The sequence below is a fragment of the Orbicella faveolata genome, unplaced genomic scaffold (assembly GCF_042242905.1).
Source record: "Orbicella faveolata isolate gen_17 unplaced genomic scaffold, um_ofav_v1 contig_46, whole genome shotgun sequence".
In the NCBI taxonomy this organism is placed as follows: domain Eukaryota; kingdom Metazoa; phylum Cnidaria; class Anthozoa; order Scleractinia; family Merulinidae; genus Orbicella; species Orbicella faveolata.
In genome coordinates this window covers 24,169,221-24,189,703 of record NW_028301576.1, presented here as the reverse complement: position 1 = coordinate 24,189,703, position 20,483 = coordinate 24,169,221, and the positions used below count along the sequence as shown (strand labels likewise).

At 38.9% G+C, this 20,483-nt stretch overlaps 1 protein-coding gene across 1 annotated transcript; it reads right to left on the bottom strand.

The window, feature by feature from the left end:
- Positions 1 to 14,961: 14,961 nt before the first annotated feature.
- On the bottom strand, positions 14,962 to 19,651 carry LOC149099019 (uncharacterized). The gene is made up of 4 exons (XM_089277853.1): positions 18,941 to 19,651; positions 17,689 to 18,062; positions 16,708 to 16,914; positions 14,962 to 15,890 (listed from the first exon to the last, which is right to left on the bottom strand). Exons 1-4 carry the CDS (start codon positions 19,152 to 19,154, stop codon positions 15,558 to 15,560), a joined length of 1,128 nt encoding a protein of 375 aa, XP_089133979.1. The 5' UTR covers positions 19,155 to 19,651; the 3' UTR covers positions 14,962 to 15,557.
- Between the last annotated feature and the right edge of the window lie 832 nt (positions 19,652 to 20,483).

Genomic DNA, 20,483 nt, shown 5'->3' with positions numbered 1-20,483 from the left:
TCTTTATTCAAACCCCTCCCCTGGTTCGCAGTCTTTCTTGCGCGTAGGGAGTCACCCAATCTCCGCATGGAAACAAAATGTCGCGAGTTAATACCAGAAGCGTCTTAGTTAGATTCTGCAATAACAATTGGGAGCAGGGGAAGTATTTTGTAAACATTTGTCATGTCAAGATAAAGCATGTGTGGCTGGATGACGCGGTTGGGATTTAGGTAACGGTACGATCATGTTGCAAAAAGTGATTTGAGAAAAAAAACTTTGCACAAGACGTTAAAATTCTCCGACTGTCGTAAAAGTATTCGAAAAAAAATTTGGCCAAGTTGTGAAAAATTCTTTCCACTTCATTTTGTGTTTGTTTCGTTTCGAGGAAGCTGCGCAATTTAGAGCTCGGGCAAATTTTCAGATTGCGTTTAAAATCTCTGAGCGAAGGGTGCCTCCCTTGTCAATAATATATGTACACCAAAAACTTTTTGCACAGCGCGAAAAGGCCTAGGTACGAGTTTAGCGCTACAGTGTTATGCAGGACATGCAGGTAGCGGTTTTCCCTGCAAGGTCGCGTAAGAAGCGACAGCAAGAGATCGTTTAACTATTTATTCTTTTCATTCCTTTATAGTACTCTCTTCCTATTCAACAAGATTGTGTGCTCTCTGTGGTTTTACTGACTGTACAAAACACGCATTGGCGGGCGCTCTTATTCATCGACGGCAGACATTTTATTGGATTTTTACACAGACAAAACTGAACAGTATCTACAAACGTAAAGTTATTGGGCCTTGATGAAACACCAAACGTTGCTTACAATTCAGGCAAAACTCAAAACTGCAATTCTTTTTACCTTTCGGTCGCGATAGACTCTGAAGAAATCCTCGCAAGCGTGTGGCAAGAGGAGGGAAACTTTGAAGTCCTCAAACGGTGCTATATCCAAATATATCCAACTAGGTTTTCTGCTGTGTTGTGGAAAAACTGCTAATCTTCAACATATGTGTAATTTAGAGTGGAATAATGTAAAGCTCTTGCAAAAGAAGTAGCGGAACACAACCTAGTCAGTGATACAAAACGAGACATACCTAAATTCGACACTGTCTTGCTTCTCTCAAACTGGAGCAGCTTATGACGAAAATAGACATAAAAAAATTTAGTTGTGGGCCATAAGCATGAAAAAATTCAGGAATTTCAGACGCAAATTTCCTCCGTGCGACATCCGCAAAACCCTCGAAGTATGTTCGCGCGTGTGCCTCACGCGATGGCGCAATTTGTTCTAAAAATAGCAAAATTGTCCCATATCATGGGGACAGCCCCAATAATAGAAATGGCGCGCGCTTTCGGTCTCCGTCCCCGATTATGGCTCAACTAAATATATGAATGAGCAATCTTCAGCAAGACTAGCATTATAACCCAAGGTACCTTACGTCACGAGGCAAGAATCTTGCCTGTGAAAGTAATTATTTTGGCCAGGTGATTTATGAAAATAAGTATTGAAAATCGGTCTGTTTCTGAAACGATTGTTTCAAACTTCTATTCATAAGGAAATGACTTCAGCGTCACCTGAATGAGGGTAATTTCGCACAGCTGCAAAGGTGGGTTTCCATCTAATAGCTACGATCATAGTTAATAGAGGGGAATGGTTATAAAACTCGACAAAGTTCGTGGTAATTTGTTTTTGCTCTCTTTTTGTCCTTGACCGTGCACAAAACTGACTACTGACTGAGGAACTAACCAATAGAAACGTTTTGGTTACTTAATTCATGCATATTGTATGAACGCAAAACAAAAGATTGTGCACGATTGTGGTCCTTCCAACATAAATCTTGGCATTTTTGTTTGCTTCTTTGATATTTGCCGGGCATCGTAACCAGTCCCCTCTATTAACTATGCTACGATAATGCTGTAAGAAACAGCTAAGAGATCGCTGCGATCATATGGAAACAGTGCACTAGTAGTCAGTCGTATGGTTCACTAAACATTTTCTGTAGCAATCGCGTCGATCGCAGCGGGTTATTTGGAAACCAGCTTGTCATCTACATCTACATAGTTTGAGTGGGTGCAAACTCAGAACAGTGCACTGACAGTAATTCTTTTTTTAAACAATCACCATTGCTAATCATTACAAAAGTGTATGATAAACGAAATCCTGCTTTTTAAGTGGCTACCTGAACGGGTGAAATGTGGCTGTCTTGTCTGGATTGCCAGTTGTATTGCAAACGACACTGGTGTGCCAGTCTATGTCATGTTGACCAAGTTTTTTCCGTCGATATATATGGCTCCACCTTTCTTGCATCTTTGTTGCGAACATGTTCATAAACTCATAAAGAAATCTTGCCCGTTATAATTCAGCTCTCTTGACCGAGGAAGCTTGGTGAATAACCCATAGATGTTAAATAATTACATTTACCGAAAAGAGTAGAATCTTAACAATGAAATTCTCCTCTCCTCAAGTTTTTGAGCCTCTGTTGATAAAAATTGAAGTTGAGATGGGACTTGCTGGCAAGGTACCTGCCTTAAACTGATCTCAACGGAACAGTGAAAAGAATACTTATTTAACAACTCTATGTTACCAAGGAATTTCTCACCCTTCTTTACAGTCCTTTGTTATGATGATTTGTATATCTCTTTAGGTAGGCCTTTTAACAAATATCAAGTGTAACCACCGAAATATCTCACCAGAGTTTCTCAAAAAATCTTCTAAATATCACACTAAACACCCTCTTGATATTTCTAATTTTTGTCGTAAAAATACACCGATTTTGAATGACTTAGGACAAAATCTTCAAATTTTATCTTTCCGTAGTATGAGTTGAGGAAGATGATTCAGGCACTTCCATGTTACCAGCATCCTTCATTTTGAAAACTTGAAGCTTTAGCGCTTTTAGTGACGGGGATTATATTTTTTTGAGTGGGAAATCCCCGAACTGGATTATATCTGGCATATGACAGAGTATGATATCGAACAAAAGCGAGGAAAATACAGAGATAAGTCAAAAAAAGCTATGAATATTTCTAAATATCCCTAATTTTTCTACATATCCTAATGTTGTCTAAATATCTCGGAATCTTCGAAATATGCCAAAAAATATCCGGATGTTGAAAGGTTTATCTTTAGGTTCGGATTTTTTCGAAAAGACGGTCAAAGATTTCAAAGTTTTTCAAATTCTCCGAATCACTCCTCCACTCAGGAAATTTTCTAAAAATTTTGAAAATACAATTTAAACGAAATTCTGAATTGTAAGTTATTCTTTCTGCATCTTTTCAATGCTTTTAAAAGATCAATTACCAGTTTTCAAAATTAAACCATGATTGAAGAAAAGCAAGATCGCTAAGCAACACTGGTGTTCGTTAGATATATCTTATTAACCAAGCGCGAGGGCCGTACTAGGAGTAATATCGGCCCGAGGTCTTGACAGCACAGACGGAGCGCAGGGGAAGTCCGTAAAAAGAAAGACCGAAGGCCGATGCTCTCCCAGTACGGTCTATAGCAGCCTTGGTATATAAGAAATGTTTTATATGATTGAAATAATTAATTAGAAAAAAAATGCCGTGACTACGGACTGGAAAAAGCATCGCAAACTCCAAGCGGGCAATTTTAATTGGGAGCCGACTCGGGAGGGAAAGAGAGTATAATATTTTATGTTCTATTATATTTCGCTTCGCTCGGCCGAATAGAAAACATTTCTATTATAAGCAAAGGAGACAAGTAATACAACAAATAGTGGAGGGAGCCGCCAGCAATGATCGAGTTTATCTACAAGAATCTGAGACACGCTGAATACAGGTTACCATGCAGCCAGAGAATAAAAGAAAAAGTTACATGCTATTTTAAACAACGTTATTTACACTTTGGAAAACACAGCTTCTAGTAAACTCGTCGGCGTCAAGTGGTGTGATATTCACAGGGAGTGGAATATAAAGGTATGATTATCCCAGTGGGAACTACTACAAAGCAACCTAATTAAACACCTAAACGAAATACATTTATACCATGTTCTTTCGGAGACGGAAGCCATAAAACTAGAAGAAAATCTTCAAGTGGGATCTCACGGGATCATTCGGGACAGCACTTAGTATATTGGACCGGAAATGGAGCAATCTGATTGGTTTAGTTATTAATTGTTGACCCTCTGAACTGACTTAGTCGTGTTATAAGGACCATTTGTTCGGTAGCCTGCAGAACAGGCGGATTAGCGGGCTCTGGCGCGATACACGAGCGCGCACGCGAAGCGCGAGAACTGAGCTCTTATACGCAAGGGGATGAAAAGAGCGGGTCCGAGCAAAAAGGTGTAATGCAGACGAGCAGATTCCGCTTACTTGCACTCGAACTTAGATTTCTAAAGAAATTCCAAGAGACTCTTCTTTTGGTGCATTTTTTTGTTCTGAGACCATGGGAAAAGGTGAGTTCTTCAGGATTGAGAACAGGACTTCAAATTTGGCGCCGTGAATGAGTAAGATCTCCTCGGGCTGGTTGTACGTATATACGCGTAAGCTTTTCAGGCTTTTGATTTAAGAATAAGGTTTATTCAAGAAAACTCTCCGCTCTGGTATCGCGTTATTTCTCGGAACAAATTATGTTTAATCACAACCAAAATCTGTTTCGATAGCTTCTTATTGCTTCTGGTCGTTTCGCGAGTTTGCAGAAGCTTTTGAAAGGAAAATAAATCTGACGCGTACAAGTAGAAAATTGGAATATTGCAGCGCTTGCACTTTCAAGTCCGAGTCGGTGTTTTCAATTGTCAATATAAAATGAATGAATGAATGAAGGAAGGAAGGAAGGAAGGAATGATTTTTTTCGTCATCTTTTGTGCTGAGATGCTGCAACAGTTATCGCCAACGCTATAAGGCTACTAACATCATGTGAGTTTCTTCAACATAGTGAAATTTTATACTGCGAAAATGAAATAGACATGGAGTTTTGAGAACTCAAACAACAAAATCGGAATCGTTATTCGGGTTGATCAATGAAAGCGCTAACTTGTGCTGATTGTTTCTGTTGTCTCCCCATATTTTAAGCTAAACTTTTAATGTGTTCTCAAACATTCATCAGTCTTAAACATATTTAAAGCCAGAGATATTGTTTAAGTTCGATGTACGCTTTTACACGAAAGAGTGGAATTAAAGTCCAATTTATGATATGTTTATATAGCTACAAAACACGCACGGCGAGCGCTCTTTTTCATCGACAACCAGCGATTTATGGATTTTCACACAAGCAAAACTGAGCAGTATTTACAGACGAAAGTTTTTGGGCCTTGATGAAACATTGCGTGTTGCTTGCAATTCAGGCGAAACTCAAACTCGCAAAATGTTATTACTTTTCGGTCTCTATGGCAAAATCAAAGCAAGCGTGTGGCAAGAGTAGGAAAACTTTGAAGTTCTGAAACGCTGCTATATCCAAATATATCCAGTTGGTTTTTTACTATGTTACGTAAAAGCTATCGATCTTCAACATATGTAAAATTTAGAGTGGAGTAATGGCAAAATCCAAGTAAGCGTGTGGCAAGAGTAGGTAAACTTTGAAGTTCTGAAACGCTGCTATACCGTATTCAAATGTATCCAGTTGGTTTTTTTATTATGTTATGTAAAAGCTATCGATCTTCAACATATGTAAAAATTTAGAGTGCAGTAAATGTGGAGTACTCGTCACAGAAGAAGCGGATCACGGCTTGGTCATGATAAGGGGGACATACCTGCATTCGATACTGTCTTACTTCACTCAAATTTGGTTAGCCTACGACGAAACTACTTATAAGCATCATTACAACAGGCATAAACGTATTGACGTTTGGGTCTAAAGCATCAAAAAGGCTTTTGAAAATACATCATTGGTGGCTCAAAAATAAAGAAAGAAAATTTGATTTCCGATTCTTCGAGAGGAAATTTTTGGCAGCCGTTAATCTCACCGGAAGCGCAGAAGGAGCGCTCGTGCCATCCGCATCACACATTGGACCAAGAGTGGACTGCGCGTTTCACCGCCCAGCCTTTTTCCGCCCTGGCAAGAACGAGCGCGAAGAGCGAGGCGAGAAAAATCCGGCGCTTCGCGCGCGCTCGTGTATCGCGCTAGAACCCGCTAGTCCGCCTGTACTGCAGGCTATTTGTCCGGCGGACGCAAGACAATTCCTGATATGCGTGGCAAAAACGATTCACTGAAACAAAGAGAATACAAAAGTCGGTTTCGAACTGAAATAACTTAAGGTTATTCCTCAGAATTGCATTGCGCATTCCTACTGCGCACGATTTTCGCGTCATTAGCGCGCGCTCACGAGCGCGTGCACATACACAACATATACAAAATGGTGGCTTTTGTAAACAGCTTGGCTTGCGAGAGACAAATCATCGTTTTTTCTCGGAAAAGGGTAACGGGACCTAACAATTTTTTTTATTTAGTTTGAATGCAGAGATCACCATCTTTCTATACAGTGAATGTGGACCAATTGCTATTGCAGAGAAAAAATTATCACGGAAAATGAGAGCATAGCTAGCACTCGTACAAGATATTATGTGGCCCCAGAACACTGCGAGCTTGGAACATATTGTGTCCCTGTGGATTAAATATGACTGCGCTTATCATGAAACGTATATCAAATTGCTCCTTAACACTTATGCAAAACATCCATTGTTGTATTTCTTGCTTAACTTTCTTTCTATTTTTCTGCTCTCTTAAAGAGTAAGGTGAATGGTTCAACAGTCAGCACTGAAGCCAGAATTTCCACATGACAAATTTCATCATTACTTTCTTTGCTATCGTTGCTAAAAAAAAGTGAATATAGTGGCGACAATAAAACGTTGTTTGAATCGTGATATTTGCTATTCATTCTGACTTTCGTCGAAATTATATTCCCCTAAAAGTTAATCAATCCATTCACATATGTATATTCCTGCAACTGCGGAATGAACTAAGAAAACCTACTCGTTTCACTCTTGACATTTCCGTAACATTGGTGGTGGTGTTTTTTTTTTTTTTTTTCCGTTTTTTTGTTGTTGTTGTTGTTGTTGTTGTTGTCCAGCATTGCAGAATTGCAGAACGGGCAATAATTGTACGTTCCAAACATTTGGATTTAATAAATGCCTCAAGAAATGTTTAATCACATATATGCTCAGGGGGGAAGATTTTTTTTCCAAAATCGCAACGTACGTGTTAGTTTAAATAAACAGTTTGAAAACGCCGCATTTGTTTTAACAATGGTAATTGAACTCTTCAAATCGATCTCTTTTAATTATTGAAATAAATTTGTTTCAACCAGTTTGTTAGATTGTGGATTCAAATTTTATCCGTGTGCTTACGGTGAACTTTCCTCCATGTTTTTTTTTTTTATATATATAATTTTCACACCACATCGTAACTCTTCAAAAGTTCCTCCTCACCTTTTCCGGAAGCCGATTTTTCTTTTCTTGTTCACTGAATTCCTCTTCTGAGTTACTATATACCTTTTTATTACTGCGCTCATATTAACCTGAACATGTTGACTGATACACTTTTTAATAAAACGGCTACCTTTATTCGTAATATGTCTATTTAATTGCATTAAGCTTGTTCACTCGCACACGTTTTTCAATATCCCACTTATAACTACAATATATCTTGATTGGTGAATTTGTTTGTCATCTGTTCTTTTATGTTCTTCGCTAAGGAAGGAAGGATGTAAACGATGGGCAGGTTTTACGTGCTTTAGCCAGAAAATCTCACATCTCATGTTTACAAAGTTTACAAAGCCGATGCTGATGACAATTAACCATGATTACAACAATTTAATATTGGATGATCCCATAAAAACGGCAGAAGATAACGATTGTTATTACAGTTGGTTCAGCGTCTTTCCACGTACGACAACTAAAGAGCTCTAACATGTTTGATTTGGAGGTCCTAAAGCAAACTGCATCGTAGTAACTTTCCAGATATCTTAAAAACTTTTTCATCTTCTGCGATCATCGCGGATCATGAAGGATTCCCTTTCTCTTGAGCTTGCCACGAGGACGGAGACCTTAGTTTGGATTGAAACTGTTTTGTTGGCCGTTATCAATGCCGTGGCCCTCTGTGGCAATCTTCTTACTTGTTACGCTGTGTACAGAAATCAGGGCCTTCTTACCCTTCCCAACATGCTTGTAGTAGCACTTGCTGTAAGCGACATTCTGATGTCCACTTGCTGTATGCCTTTTTCAGTTGCAACATTGTTTCGAGGAGAGTGAATGTTTGGCGAAACTTTTGTCGTTTTCACGGCTTGGGAGTGTTTATGTTTTCAAATTCCCCGGGGTGGGGACACATAAGCTGTCTAAAAGCCCCGGGGTGGGAACGAAAACAGAGGGCCTGAATGCCCAGCCCCCGGGATCGTCGCCTTCCAACACCTCTGCAGCTTTTTTTTTTATTAATCAGTGAATAAAACGTTCAACTGTTCAGTCTTTTAATGTAACGGTAAGACTTCAAGGACAACAGTAGGTGTTAGTTGATTTTGATTATATTTATTTCTTTATATTTTGTTTTCAACAGTTTTCGAGATCTGTCTTGAAGATCGCATCATTTGAATGCGCAAACCAGTTTCATGAATTTAAAAAATGTTAGACTAGTTTTGAATGCGAAATGCGAAATAGACGTGTTCACGTCAGTGATTGTTTTGTGATAATTAAAATATAGTTCACCTTGTCGCTTATATTTATATGCTTACAAGTAATTAAGAAATATCTAAAATTGAGAAAACATACCTTTAAAAACATCTACAAGTTTCTCTAGTCCGTGACGGACAAGCCATTGTTCGACAAACGCCTCGTCTTTCCCGATGAACTCATCCATGGCACTTTCGAAAACACGTGTGTCAAATGCCCGAGGGTCGCCCCGGGGTACGCAAATGCCCAGCCCCCGGGCCGCGATAAAATTGCGAAAGCCCCACCCCCAGGAGTGAAAACATAAGCAAATGCCCCGCGGTTGGCCGTGACGGGGGGGGGGGGGGGGGGGGATGGGCACTGCTGGAATTGACCGATGCATAATTCGCTACATGAGTTTCACTCTTGTAAAGACACATAACTCCGCTACAAGAGAATAACGAGAGAATATCGTTTAGCTCGAGATTTTATCTTTATTATACTTTACGAGGTTTCTCAGAGCGTTTTACTTAGGTGAACTCGAACAGATACATTCGTAAACAAATTCTGTAACCTTTCTGCTCTTGTTGCTCAGGCGTTCTCAGTTGAGTGCTGCGATTCTGCTTGGTTCACGATCACGTTTAAAAATAGGATGACGCTTCTGAAGATGCTTTTTATCAAGTTGAAGAGTTGATAGCCCCGGACGATGGCTCCTTTGGCATCGTTTGTATGTTATTTCATCGCCCTAGAAATCATGGAATCCGTGCTAACTTTTCACGACCACAACTTCTGTAAATTACATGTACGCATGCACAGGTGAGGCATGCACTTTAGAGACCAGACGGCGATTTGTGACTGAACGTGGAAAAGAAAAGAAAAAAAAAAAGAAGCCGAAATTTACACCCAGGCCTCACTGCCTGGGTAAATAGCAGATGGGTTTAATTGCTAATCTATTACATACACGGGTACTAAGAAATAACTAAAACAGAGAATGCATTTGATTTTGCACATAATTTTTTTGTCAATTTTTTAAAAGAGTTATATGATTTTAATATTTTAAATTCCTTTGGCAACTCATTCCAGATTTGGCCTCCTCGCAGCTTGAGTAAAAATTTCCCATAGTTTATTCTTTTAGAGTCGATATGTATGTTTGATGCAGATCGTGTATATATTGTGACTATGTATTTCTTTGTATAATATAAAATAATTAGCAAAATAATTTGTTAGGTGGCGATTAAAGTATGAATACATAAATAGCGCAGTTAAGTATGTGCTCAGCTCATATATATTAACTTAAAGCTAATTAAGTTGCGGTAATATCGGTCTAGATTCTTCATTATATTTAGTAAAAGTCATAAATCTAACTATTTTTTCTGGGTCAAAAATAATAACTTAAGCCTGGTTTGATACATGCTTGTCCAAATGATATTGCAATAAGTTAAGTATGGATACACCATAGTTTCGCAAATTCCAAGAGACACTGAGATAATGCCTTGCCTTAGCCATGACTCCTGTCAGTTTTGATATTTTACTTGTAACTTGGTCAATGTTATATTTCCATGAGAGTTCCTCATCTAGGCACAAACCTAGGTTCTGTTTAACTATCTCACTTGGTTGTTCATTTATCTTGATTGAAACCTTTTGGCTTAATTTCCTTCCTTCCGATTTAAAAATTAGGAAATATGTTTTCTTGATATTTAGGAAAGCTTATTAGCAGAAAGCCAAGACGCAACTTTCTGGAGCTCCTGATTCATAATTCTTTGTATTTTATCTATACTTTTGTGACTGAGGAACCAATTAGAGAATGACTGACAAAACTTCAGAGCACTAAGAAGTATCGTTCATTTCAATAAGAAAGAGAAGAGGCCCTAGAACAGATACCGGTGGCACTCCACATTTGATTGTTAATTGTTCTGATTCCATATATTTATATTTTACTCTCTGTTTACTATTTGTCAAATAATTTTTGAACCATTTTGAGACGACACCCCTAATTCCATAGCGCTCAAGTTTTTTTCAGTAGTATTTTGTGATTAATAGTTTCAAACGCCTTCGGAAGATCTAAGAACACTCCAATAGCGTATTCACCATTTTCCATTGTTTGCAATATTTTAGTAACTAGTAGAATAGTTGCTAAATTTGTTGAGTGTTTCTTGCGAAAACAGTACTGACTTCGGAATATTTTATTCTCATCAAGGTATTTAATTATTCTTTTGTACAGGATCTTTTCTAGTACTTTACCAAAGCAGGGAAGGACAGAGATTGGCCTATAATTAGTGCATTCATTCGTTCCACTGCTGTAAGCTGATGAAGGTCTGAAGATGGAACGTTTTTAATAAATGTGCAATTTTTACACATAGCCTCAGAAGTTATCCGTCCATTGGCCTCTTTTAACTCTTGTTTTTGTCTGCACTTGCCGTGGCTTGAACTTAGAATCTTTTCAGGATCCTTCTGAATGCTTCACGTCGTCGTTGGCGCAGGCAGCTCACTGAAAATTCTTTATTTATGTACATACATACACACTTTTATCGCCCATTGTTCCATATACATATTTCAGCGTTGCTATTACTCGTTGATATGCATAGCATCCACGAGTGTAGTGGGGATTTGTACGCAAATGAGTCACTCACTAACGCGTAACCGGAAGCTCGATTAATTAGCCAATCGCCAGGCGGAAAAGCGGATAGTATTTCGAGCGAATCACAACACAGGTTAGAAAGTCATATGCAAATGATTACTTAGTCACTCGCAACCGGAAGCTGAATAAGTAGCCAATCGCCAGGCGGATAGTATTTTGAACAAATCATAACACAGGTTAGAAAGTTGTTAAAGCTGTCGTGACAGCTGGCTTTCAGGTCGCCGGCATTACTCGTGTGTAGCTGTACATATCTTTGACAGAGTATATTTTGTTCTGCAAGGGTCTTCTCGCTGCGTTTTCTTTTATGTGAAGCGAGAATCTGAGGTAGTGAGAAATGGTGTTCTTCGAAGGTAAAGCAAGACATTTTCAACAAGTGCACGGTACGTTTTTTTTTTTTCTTAAGTAATGCACAATACATTCTTTAAACAAACTCAACGTTTTCTTGCAAGGAATTCTGGAAGGTTCTCTGTCGCCACGACTAGCACGTTTATATTTGCAAATGGACTTCGCTCTTGATCTAAAGAACGGTACGGATTGCTGATCACCCTTCTTCGCATCAGCATGAATAACCACGTCTTTCGACTTCTCCTCATACTGGTTGGCCACACTGCAAAAAACTGGCCGACTGTAAAAACTTATCAATAAAAGCCAATCGATGTTATTAATAATTCTGTTTTTTGTAGTCTCAGTACCCTGAGCTCGTTTTGTGTTCTTCATTTGATTGTACTGTTGGTCAGTCTACCTTGCAGTATAGCTATAAAGATGGGAGGACATTTGCGTGTGACCAACTTTGCTGATAAACATCATGTTTCTGTTGGAGTATTTACTTTGATACATAGGTCAACTGAAAAAATTTTTTTTTTTCGCAACAAATTATTCGTACTTCTTATGGTTTGCCTGCGTTGTGACTTTCTAACGCCAATTTAGATAATGTTACACAACTTTATTCAATGCAAGATGCTGACAAAAAGCTTATGTCTTATGATTCAGTTTCCTTTCTCTAAAACTACCAAAAAATCTTCAATAGTGATCGCGCGGGTCCATTTGGGACAGTAACTTAGGGTATATTGGACCGGAAATGGAACAATCTGATTGGTTGATTTATTAATCGTTGACACTCTGAACTGACTTAGTCGTGCGATAAAGATATGCAACGACAGTTCCTTTAGGTAGTATTGAAGGCTTTTAAAAAGTCACAGCTGCAGCTGGGAGCTGCTCCTTTTAATCGTACACGTGTGTTGCTTGGCTTTCTATTGCGAGTGCATTCATAGATAGTACACGCAAGGCATTGGATCCACTTGATGTTCAGAAGAGAAAGGTGTAGAAGTTTAAGTTTTCTTCTTTCTGGAATATCAAGTGACATCCGGCTCCTTTTGGTTGATTAAAATTGTGTTGGATCTTAAGATGTACTTTAATGCAGAAACCAAGAATGGCGCGAAAGTCACACAACATATTAAGTGGAGGCGGCGTGGCCTTGTGGTTAGGGTTCAAATCCTTCTCCCTGCTAGTCGATAGATTTGTGTTTGGCGTTCCTGAATTCAACTCCTCCTTTGTTAAGAACAGCCACCTCACGGTGTGCCTCCAACTCGTTGGGGGGTTTTAACAAGTTTGGTTGATATATTTGTCTTTTCTATTTCAGAGGGCCACAATGTAAAATTCTAAACGCTAATTAAATTCTACTGCACACCATTAAGGTGATTTCCTAGTAAAAGAACCCGCCATAGATTTGCGATGAAACCTGGTACGCTGTTGTTACAGGACAAAGAGATATTAAAAATGTGGTAAAAAGAGGGGGTCACCGTGCACGCCACAATGCTGACAAATACGGTTATTATGGTGACTTTTGGTAATCTCCGTGCGCAACAAATAAGCTCGATTATTTTTCAATGCAGTGTGTTATGTTACACAGAGTTTGACTTTCTTTGATTGTTTATTCATCTACGTCCCAGAAAAAATGTCTTCAAATACCTTGCATTTTTTATCCTTTAAAGGGAACATAATTTGGACATGCGCTTCTGGGCCCGTTATGTCTTCCTCTGTAGTATTTATTTCATTTGCCAAGAAAGTAGCCGTAGATTTCTGCTAATTTTTTTTCTCAGTTATTGAAGATATTGTTCTCATTGATATTATGGAATAAAAAGTGGAGATCACTGTGCTAGTTTAAGAGAAAAGGAGCATTTATTTCGATATTGAGCTTATTTTGCAGGAAATCTCTTACTTTTTGTACGCGCACGCGCTAATGACGCGTAAATCGTGCGCAGTAGGGATGTGCAATGCAATACTGAGGAATCACCTTAATAGTATTTGCTATAATAATACGCCAGATTCGCCGCATGGATAGAGAGATTTATTGCGTGGGAGTTAGAAAGTGTCGACTTGCTAGAGATCTTCTCCAAAATTAGAAATGGTGAAATAACGTGTAAGAGATCGTCCGGACTTCCTGCCTTGCCTCAACATCTCACTTTCAATCTGTCCTGTGGTCACTATCTTAAATATTTCGTGAATGGACCAATTGCTGCAAAATCATGATTTCACTTTTTTTTTTGATCAATAAATAAGCGTTCACAAATTTTCCTTGGCCCGTACAAATCATAACTTTGTGACTGTTCGCTACTTATTCGACTGCGTCTTCGTACTAATTGGCTTGTTTTATCATCAGACATCTTACTTATGATAGCTTCTAGGTTATCTTGTGGAGAAAATGTTACGACTGAATTAAACAGTTAAGTGTTGTCGACTAAGTGCAAGCAAACGTAGGAATTGATAGACCACATTCGTATTCTTGGTGCAGGACTGGAACTAGCTTGTAACTGAGGCTGATACGGAGAGTCTCTTCAAATGCAGATGTCATAAATCTCTTTTTAATGATATTCCCCTGCATGAGCCTCCTTTACAAGTTAGTTCCAGTTCAATACTGAGAATACTAATATCGCCTACTGACATCTAGACTCGATTTCCAGTCGCTTTATAATCTCTGAGTTGAATGTGCTGCCTGGCTAATTACATCTGCAAAAGTTTGGACGTTGAAGTCTTTTTGGATAAGGACTATAAACAGTGGGCCTCGTCCCCGCATTTTTAGTGTTGCATGGTTACCTGGGGACGTTTAAGAAATCTCACTTATCGCAAAGAGTAGGTCATTGATCTTCCGGTGTTGCGGTCGATCTGGCCTTTTCTCACTGGTAGTGCTTCACATAGGGTTAACCTTATTACGCTATGTCTATGTGTATGTCTATGTGTATGTCTTAAAAGTCATTCCATCAGCTCCTCGAACCATGCATTAGTAAGTTATCATGTTTATAATGAACACATCTTCTTAACACCTAGTGGGTAGCCCAGAGGGGTACTCCCAGAAAAATTGGGTGGGGCTTTGCGGCCCGCTTCCCAAAACCCTTACCCTATTTATGACCAAAATCTGCGATATTCCCTACCCTATTTATGACCTGACCAAAAATTCGAAACCCTATTTATGACCTGGGCCGGGTTGTTCGAAAGCCGGTTAACGTTAACCCAGGATTAAAAGTTAACTGAAGTATAAATTTTTCTGGGATATAAATGTTTTACACTGCGAATGTTTTCTATGGTTTGAGATTATTCAAATTCAACGCTAATGGACAAATAATATAAACAGAAAACCTCACCGAAGACTTGCAAAACTCAAGTCAAAATTCTCGCCAATCCTAGGTTAGCTTAATCAGGCTTTGCAAAACCCGCCCCAGACCCTTAAATCAAAACCAGTTCAGACCGATGTTAAATTACCGCAAACATAATTTGTGAAGGGCTTTTATTGATTTTCTTTTCGATAATAATGAAGAAGTGGCTTCATCTTAAAATCATACCCATATCAAGGCTAGAGTGCAAAAACCATGCCCTATTCATGACCAAAATGGCCAAAATCAGCCAAAATCGATACCCTTTTTATGACCAAAAAGCAAACCTAACCCTTTGGGGCCACACATACCTATATAGCCCATATAAGGGAGTACCCCCCACCCCCAGGGTGAGTAGTGATTCTTATTTATCTTCATTGCCCTTTTATAGTGCCCTTACATAGTGCGAAGCTGCTATCATTGACATCATTATCTGGCATCAAATAATGCTATTGTTATGTAATGTTATTTATTACCCTGAAAAGACTATGTTATAAGGGGTGGATAATTTGATCCTTAAGGGAGGGGTGGGTGATTTTTGAGCCCAAAAAACCCAAAATAAGCATACTACAAGGATGAAACGAAAAATGTCGAGCATACACACGTCCCGAGAAAAACAAAATCCAAGTACATGAAAAATAAGAAAAATCGTGCTTGTCCCAAATCACCCCTACCCCTCCGAAGTCTAATAGTCCACCTTTAACTAACCTAGCTTAACTGCTATCAAATGTAAACGATCTTAAAAACGGATACTTTGAAATCTCTTTTGTAACTCTTTCCTTCTGTTTGCTGGTCCATACAATGAAATTTCTTGTTAAGTGAGAGCTGGGATAAAATAACTTCGAGCAGGCGTCCATGTATTCTTTATCGCAGGTTACTTCCAAAAATTTGCAGAGTTTTTGCAAATTCTCCTCTGGATTGGCAACAACTTCGTGGCTGTAAATGTTGAGAACTTCAAATTTTCCATACTGTAGAAGTCTTTGGGCAGCTTCTACTTGGCTAAAGTGTTTGGCGATGACCTCATCCAACAATGAAGAATCGTTTGTCTAAAACAAGATACCAAAGAAAAGCAAGCTATTCTTGTCATGTTACCACATTCCATGGAGGAGACAAACACCCAATTAAATATGAACCTTATGGCAACTATTCTAGGATACACTATATAGGCATGACTTTGGACGGAGTGATGAACACTGCTGAAAGTTTTCTGATAAAAAAAACGTAAATTACAGCAGTCCTGTCAAGGCAATTGCAAAAACGGAATTTTCAATGTGAAGCTTTATTTCGGCACTCGGCAATAGGAGGTCAGAGTCAGCAAAAAGGGGAAAAAGAAAACAAACAATTTCGTAGTCCCCCACTTCCCCGTCCTGGTATTGTAAACAGACATTTTACGATTATTAGGTTGCTTTTAATAAAAAAATTCCAGGCTGCTAATTCCGCATTGTTAACCAAAATCTGTGGACGACCAAGCTAAAATTTGGCGAAACCTGCGTCTCCAAACAGAATTACTATGGCGAGATAAAGAAACAGTTGAAACAAGAACTTTTTTTTCGACGGATGAATGAACACTTCCTTAAAACTGTCAGCATTTCAGAGTAAATATCTGTTTTAAAATGTGTAATTCTGGGGCTTGACATCTACTATCACGTTTAGTTTCTGAAATAATTCTATTTTGTTGCTGTTGTTATTTGATAGATCGGTCAGTCAGTTGCGTCTATGGACTTTGATAGTTTTAATTGTTAATTAAAGAAGTAGCAGTTTATTTCAACTCTCTGGCAGTCTTAGACTGAATTAACGATCTCGGTTGACAAGAAATAATCGAGTAATTAGCTAGTGATTCCAAGGAGCGAGTCATAAACTTACCTTCAAACTTGCGTCCCAAGCCACGTTACTGGCAGGTAACTTGTTAGATCTCAACATCTTTGTGGCAATGTTATCAAATGGGTTCCTGATCACGTGAATGAATTTCAGTTGGGTTTGGAGAGTCCTTTGTATTTCCTCCAAAACCTTTACGTTTTGAGAGTTACTTAACAACTTGCTTGTCGATGTCCCCTCTTGATCACCGATAACCTGTGAGATATCAAGACGAAGAGAAGAAAGGACCTGAACCTGTGTAAGTCTGTGATTGAAAGTAAGTCAAGCTGGTTCTTCTTACAGTGATTTTCTTGCAACTGTATTCAACACAACACTACAAAGAAGGAGACTCACAAGACTTGTGAGTGTAAATGGAGGTCACGCACTATATCCGGGTTTTCGTGTTTTCCAAGCTATGCATGCTTAAGTAGGTGGGCCCGGGGCGACGCGAGCACATGCAGCCCATCGTCAAAGAAAGATAGGCAGTTTCTTTCCTAATGCTTTTTAGTTACGACAAATATCAGGCTCCCGTGGATCTGATTAAAAGGTGAGTGACATTTCCATGCATATTTAAATCCTCTATTTTGATATTTACAAATCATTTATTTGGGACTTAAGTTGGAGCCCGCTAAGTCGAAGTCGGTTTATTTCAAATTGTCCGTTATTTCGAACTCGAATCCATTTCCCCTAGATTTGCCCTTCAGCTATTTACCAATTCGGCTACAGTTGAACATTGCTATTTCGAACTCCAAGGGGGAACGATAAATAACGCGAAAAAGTGGGAGTTAATAGTAAATGACGGAAGAGTAAATCCAGGAAAATATAGGGGAAATAATTTGGAATTCGAAATTCTTGAGTTCGAATTAGTGGGATTCAACTGTGTTCTGAACTTCCGCTATTTCGAGCTATTTTTCGTTTACCCTGAAAGTTCGAACTAGCGGGATTCAATGAACTGTGTTCGCCGCTATTTATCTGACTGTTTGTTCCTACCTTGAGCTTGTCTCTGTATGTTCCCTGCCATTGTCCAGGCACGTTATAACAATATCTATGGTTTTTCGCGACGCATGACCACGACGAGGCACGTTTTCCAGCCATGGCGTGAAACTGTGACATTGAATGAATATCAAAGAACAGACGAATCTTCAAACTGTCGTTCCTTCCTTTACTTTTCCTTTTGTAATCGTCCCATCTATCTATTGTATTCCTTGGATAATAGTTTGAAATCATAATCTCTGGATGAGCATCTAATACGGCTCCAATTAGACTGTGACCGCTGCGAGCATAACCGATGAAAAACACAAATGTTTGCACGCCATTGTACAATACTCTGAGACTGTGCTCCAGATTTCCTTGAGGATGTTCTGCTACAATACAAATAATAATAAAAAAGTCAAATATACCGCCACGAGAAAACTTACAAAAAGAAAAGCTAAAGCACTTGCCTTCCATTAAACAGGCCCAACCTTTCTTGGATGAATTTTTATTAATTCTCACCATAAGCGGGATAATTCTTGCAACACTTCGCTGGTCTTTTGAAGCATTTTCTCCAGCAAACCCATGTTCATTTTTTCAAACACTTCCTTCTATGTGTATCCATTCCGCCGGTATGCAAACTCATATAGTTGCTATTTTGATCACAATATAAAGTTTCTGAATGTTTTGTAAAGTTAACTCGCCCTGAAGGTAAAACTAACGAAACAACTTTGGCGTTTACATAATAAAGCAATTACGTCAGTCAGTCTTAATTTTTAAGTTTCTCTTTGTCTATCTCTCTATCTCTCTTTCTGTCTTTCTGTCTCTCTGTCTGTCTGTCTGTCTGTCTGTTTGTCTGTCAGTCAGTCAGTCAGTCAGTCAATTAGTCAGCCAGCCAGCCAGCCAGCCAGCCAGTCAGTCAGTCAGTTAGTCAGTCAGTCAGTCAGTCAGTCAGTCAGTCAGTCAGTCAGTCAGTCAGTCAGTCAGCCAGCCAGCCAGTCAGTCGGTCGGTCGGTTGGTCTGTCACAGTCTGTCAGTCAGTCAGTCAGTGAGTCAGTCATTCAGTAAGTCTGTCTGTCTTTCAGTCAATAAGCTAGACGGTCAATCTGTCATTTGATCCGACCCGTAGATATATGTTCGTGAGTAAGCTAACAAGTAGAACATGAATATTAAAAGGCCTAATAGAAACAGACAAATAAACAGACAAGTAAAAACAGAAAAACAAAAACAAATACAAAAGAATTTCTTAGAAGCATTGTTAATCACTGACCTCTTGCTGGAGGAGGCGGGATATACTGTTGAAAGTCTGAATATATGGCTGGATGAATTGATGACCGGGTGTAAAACAATAAAACTAATACCAGGATAAGCAGCGTTAAGAGGCTGGTCGTAGAGTATATACGCAAGGATGTCATCGTAACAGAGTTTCCAACTCTGAAACAACCTATGAAGTGTCTGAAAATTAGAATCCTTATTAGTTTCATTTCGAAAACACAAAGAAGCGGTTCCAAGCGTACGCTGCTACGTCACTCACTGTCTACAACAGAAAAGATAGTAGCGTAGCCAATCAGAGAACAGCATTCATGATCATGATAGACCGCGAACGCTAGTGGAATTATACTATATATGTATGTGTGTGTCGCCACTTGTCTTCATGTGTGTCGTTAGAGCAACCTCAGCCATTTTCGCGTGCTTTCTTTAGATGTGCATTAAAAAATAAAACAAAGTTCAATATCCTTACTAGTGAGGAAGTCCCGGAAGTGGTTTCGTATGAATTTTACGAATTTTATTTGTGTCCAAATAATAAATATATGAATGAGCAATCTTTAGCAAGACTAGCAGTATAACCCAGGTACCTTACGTCACGAGGCAAGAATCTTGCCAGTGAAAGTAGTTATTTTGGTGAGGTGATTTATGAAAAGAAGCATTGGAAATCGGTCTGTCTGAAACAATTGTTTAAAACTTCTATTTATAAGGAAATGACTTCATTGTTACCTGAATGAGGGTAATTTCGCACAGCTGCAAAGGTGGGTTTCCATCTAACAGCTACGATCATAGTTAATAGAGGGGAATGGTTATGAAACTCGACAAAGTTTTTTGTTGTATGTTTTTGTTCTCTTTTTTGTCCACGACCGCGCACAAAATACACTACTGACTAAGGAACCAACTTATAGAAACGTTTTGGTTTCGTAATTCATGCATATTGTACGAGCGCAAAACAATAGATTGTGCACGGTCGTGGATCGCGTCGATCGTACCGGGTTATTTGGAAACCAGCTTGTCATCTACATCTACATAGTTTGAGTGGGTGAAAACTCAGAACAGCACACTGACAGTAATTCTTTTTTTTTTTTAAATAATCACCATTGCTAATCATTACAAAAGTGTATGATAAACCAAATCCTGCTTTGTAAGTGGCTACCTGAGCGGGTGACATGTGGCTGTCTTGTCTGGATTGCCAGTTGTATCGCAAACCACACTGGTGTGCTAGTCTATGCCATATTGACCAAGCTTTTTCCGTCGATATATATGGCTCGACCTTTCTTACATATTCGGACCTCGATCTTTGTTGCGAACATGTCCATAAACTCATAAAAAAAAATCATGTCCGTTATAATTCAGCTCTCTTGACCGAGCAAGCTTGGTGAATAACCCATAGATGTTAAATAATTACATTTCCGGAAAAGAGTAGAATATTAACAATGGAATTCTCCTCACCTTTATGATCGTTGCAATGTTAAAATCATCTGAGGAAGTTTTTGAGCCTCTGTTGATAAAAATTGCAGTTGATAGTAGACTTGCTGCCAAGGTAC

Coding starts and splice junctions, on each gene's coding strand:
- LOC149099019 (XM_089277853.1), bottom strand. CDS start 19,154: ATGAAACTAATAAGGATTCTAATTTTCAGACACTTCATAGGTTGTTTC. Junction 18,063..18,940: donor CCCGCCTCCTCCAGCAAGAG/GTCAGTGATTAA, acceptor TTTGTATTGTAG/CAGAACATCCTCAAGGAAAT. Junction 15,891..16,707: donor CTTGGGACGCAAGTTTGAAG/GTAAGTTTATGA, acceptor ATCTTGTTTTAG/ACAAACGATTCTTCATTGTT.